General features: G+C 38.2%; 1 protein-coding gene across 1 annotated transcript in view; it reads left to right on the top strand.

Moving 5' to 3' along the window:
* The first annotated feature begins 1,402 nt into the window (after nt 1-1,402).
* LOC112528763 (repetitive proline-rich cell wall protein 2-like) overlaps nt 1,403-2,477 on the top strand; it is a 2,672-nt gene continuing 1,597 nt past the window's right edge. Inside the window, exons 1-2 of the mRNA XM_025139838.1 lie at nt 1,403-1,571; nt 1,871-2,474. Of these exons, the coding sequence (XP_024995606.1) occupies nt 1,403-1,571; nt 1,871-2,474 (773 nt within the window). The remainder of the gene's footprint in view (nt 1,572-1,870; nt 2,475-2,477) is intronic.

Genomic DNA, 2,477 nt, shown 5'->3' with positions numbered 1-2,477 from the left:
GATTTCCTAATATCATGAAACACCATCACCACTGATCTTCTAGTCTTCCAACTGTTTGATAAAATGTCAAGCTGGGCGATTTCCTAATATCATGAAACACCATCACCACTGATCTTCTAGTCTTCCAACTGTTTGATAAAATGTCTAGCTGGGTCTCAGAAAAGATTATCTAAAATCATGAAACAACATCACCACTGATCAAGTATGGTTCTTGGAGCTATAATAAGATTTCAAAAGAATGGCTCTGATCCTTAAATGATCACCGATCAAATTTAATTAGTTAGACGAATGATCAGATATTAGATCGATATACCTTATCGAAAACAATGATATCTTTGCCAAATACAATCATTACATTGTCACTATTTTATGGCATTGTTATCTGTAGATCGAATGCATCATATCATGTTGCAGCTGCTAATTTGTTTGATAACATGTCTAGTAGTTTAAAGAAGTTTTGAAAGGGTTGTGAAAAAGATTTCTTAAAATTACAGCAACCTATAACCAAGCTTGGTCTGCAAAGCTATAACAAGATTTAGTAAATATATACTGGTGTCTTCATGAAAGCAATCATTCTACTCTTCAGGGTACATGTCAAGCTAAGTTTGCATACGTACATCGTACCCTCCCCTCCAATACCCCATCTCCAGGTGGGACATACCGAGCTCGTTTGGTTTGGTTTATAACAGGATTTAAGAGGCAAGGTCTATGTATATCCTACCCCCCCTGGACCTATCTTTGTTTGTGACATACGATCACGAGTTCATTTGGCTTTTGTGACAATTAATATTTCTAAACTGTGTCCCAATTCTATAACTCGTACGTAGGCGGTCTGCACATGGTGAGTTGCTCACTTGCTTACGTAGTGAATGTGTCATTTTGTAGCTGATAACTGTTCCAAAACTGTCTGCCTGTGTTTGTTTACGTGTATAATTCATATAAAAGTTTAACAGAATTGTGAAATTTCTTGAAATAACAGTAATCTATAACTATATATCTCCATGATCTAAAGAAAGAAACAAGAAATGAAGGTATTAATGAGAAGCATTTAGTTAGTAGCTAGGTGTATATATCACATTTACAGTTGAGAGTTCAATCAATGAAAGATAATTGCACCATTTCTTTTTTTTTTCTTTTTCCTTTTCTCTTCACTAGGTAGCATAGCATTCATTCATATGTGCATGGGTCCCTTATTTTCATGTGATCTTGTTAGTAGCTATGTCGGCGAGCAGCCTCTATACGAAACTGCCATGATCAGCTCTCATTATATATACATGTTACTAGAACTGCTGATTCAAATACTAACTCAAAGATGAAGCTTCTTCTTTAGAAACTTATTGATTAGTCTATTGATCTTATGTGTTTATAATCAAGTTTTGTAGTTTTTGGGTCTTTTGCATTGATGCAGGTCTATTCGGGGTTTCGGGCTGAAACCCTTTTGGGATTCTTGCTGATTTTGTTATTTTCTGGGAGTTTCGGTTATGGTGATGATAAGATTGTGGAGGTAGTCGGGATTGGAGAATGTGGCGATTGTAAGGAGAGTAATGTCAAAAGCAGCCATGCTTTATCTGGTAACGTGTTGTCTGTTAACTGATCGCATTTTATTTCTTCTTACATCACGTTAATGGGATTCAAGATTATATATATATTTATAATATATTCATTTCTAGTAACTCAAAATCACTACAACAAAAAAAAATCGGATTTATAGGATCTCAAAGACGTCTGAATGTGATAATAGACTGATTTATAAGACTCTTTATAGAACCAAAGAAATGTGCGTCATGTGTCATGTGTCAATTAGAATGCTATGATATATTTGAGCACTAAAGTGACAGAAATATATATGTATATGTTTGGCTTTGTTCAGGGCTTAGAGTAACTGTCGACTGCAAGCTTGAGAACGGAAAGTTCAAAACAAGAGGGGTCGGGGAGCTCAATCGGGAAGGGAACTTCAAGATATCTCTTCCTCAAGAGATCTTGAAAGATGGGAAGTTAACGGAAGAATGCTACACGCAACTTCGCAATGCAGAAAACACACCTTGTGCAGTTCACGGTGGCCTAGATGCTGCCAAGATTGGTTTCCTGTTGAAATCGGACCAAAGACACACCTTTGGACCTACCGGAAAACTTAAGTTTTCATCGGCAGTGTGCACTTCTGCTTTCTTGTGGCCTTTTTTTAAGTACCCTCCCCTACCACAACTGCCACCTTTGCCTAAAAACCACCCATGGCTTGGCCACCCTTTTCCTCAGCTTCCCCCATTGCCACCAAAGGTTTACCCTTCATTTCCGTTTCCACCAAAAATGCCGATCGGAGAACCACTTACACCACCTTCTGTTGATCCACCTGTGATTGATCCTCCTCCGGTCTTTAAGCCTCCTCCAGTTCCAGTTTACAAGCCAGAGCCAAAGCCACCAGTTTACAAGCCAGAGCCAAAGCCAAAGCCAAAGCCACCAGTTTACAAGCCAGAGCCAAA

The sequence above is a fragment of the Cynara cardunculus genome, assembly GCF_001531365.2.
Source record: "Cynara cardunculus var. scolymus isolate 2C chromosome LG 15, CcrdV1, whole genome shotgun sequence".
Classification (NCBI taxonomy): domain Eukaryota; kingdom Viridiplantae; phylum Streptophyta; class Magnoliopsida; order Asterales; family Asteraceae; genus Cynara; species Cynara cardunculus.
Note: the sequence above shows the minus strand (reverse complement) of the source record. Positions and strands in the feature narration are given on the sequence as shown.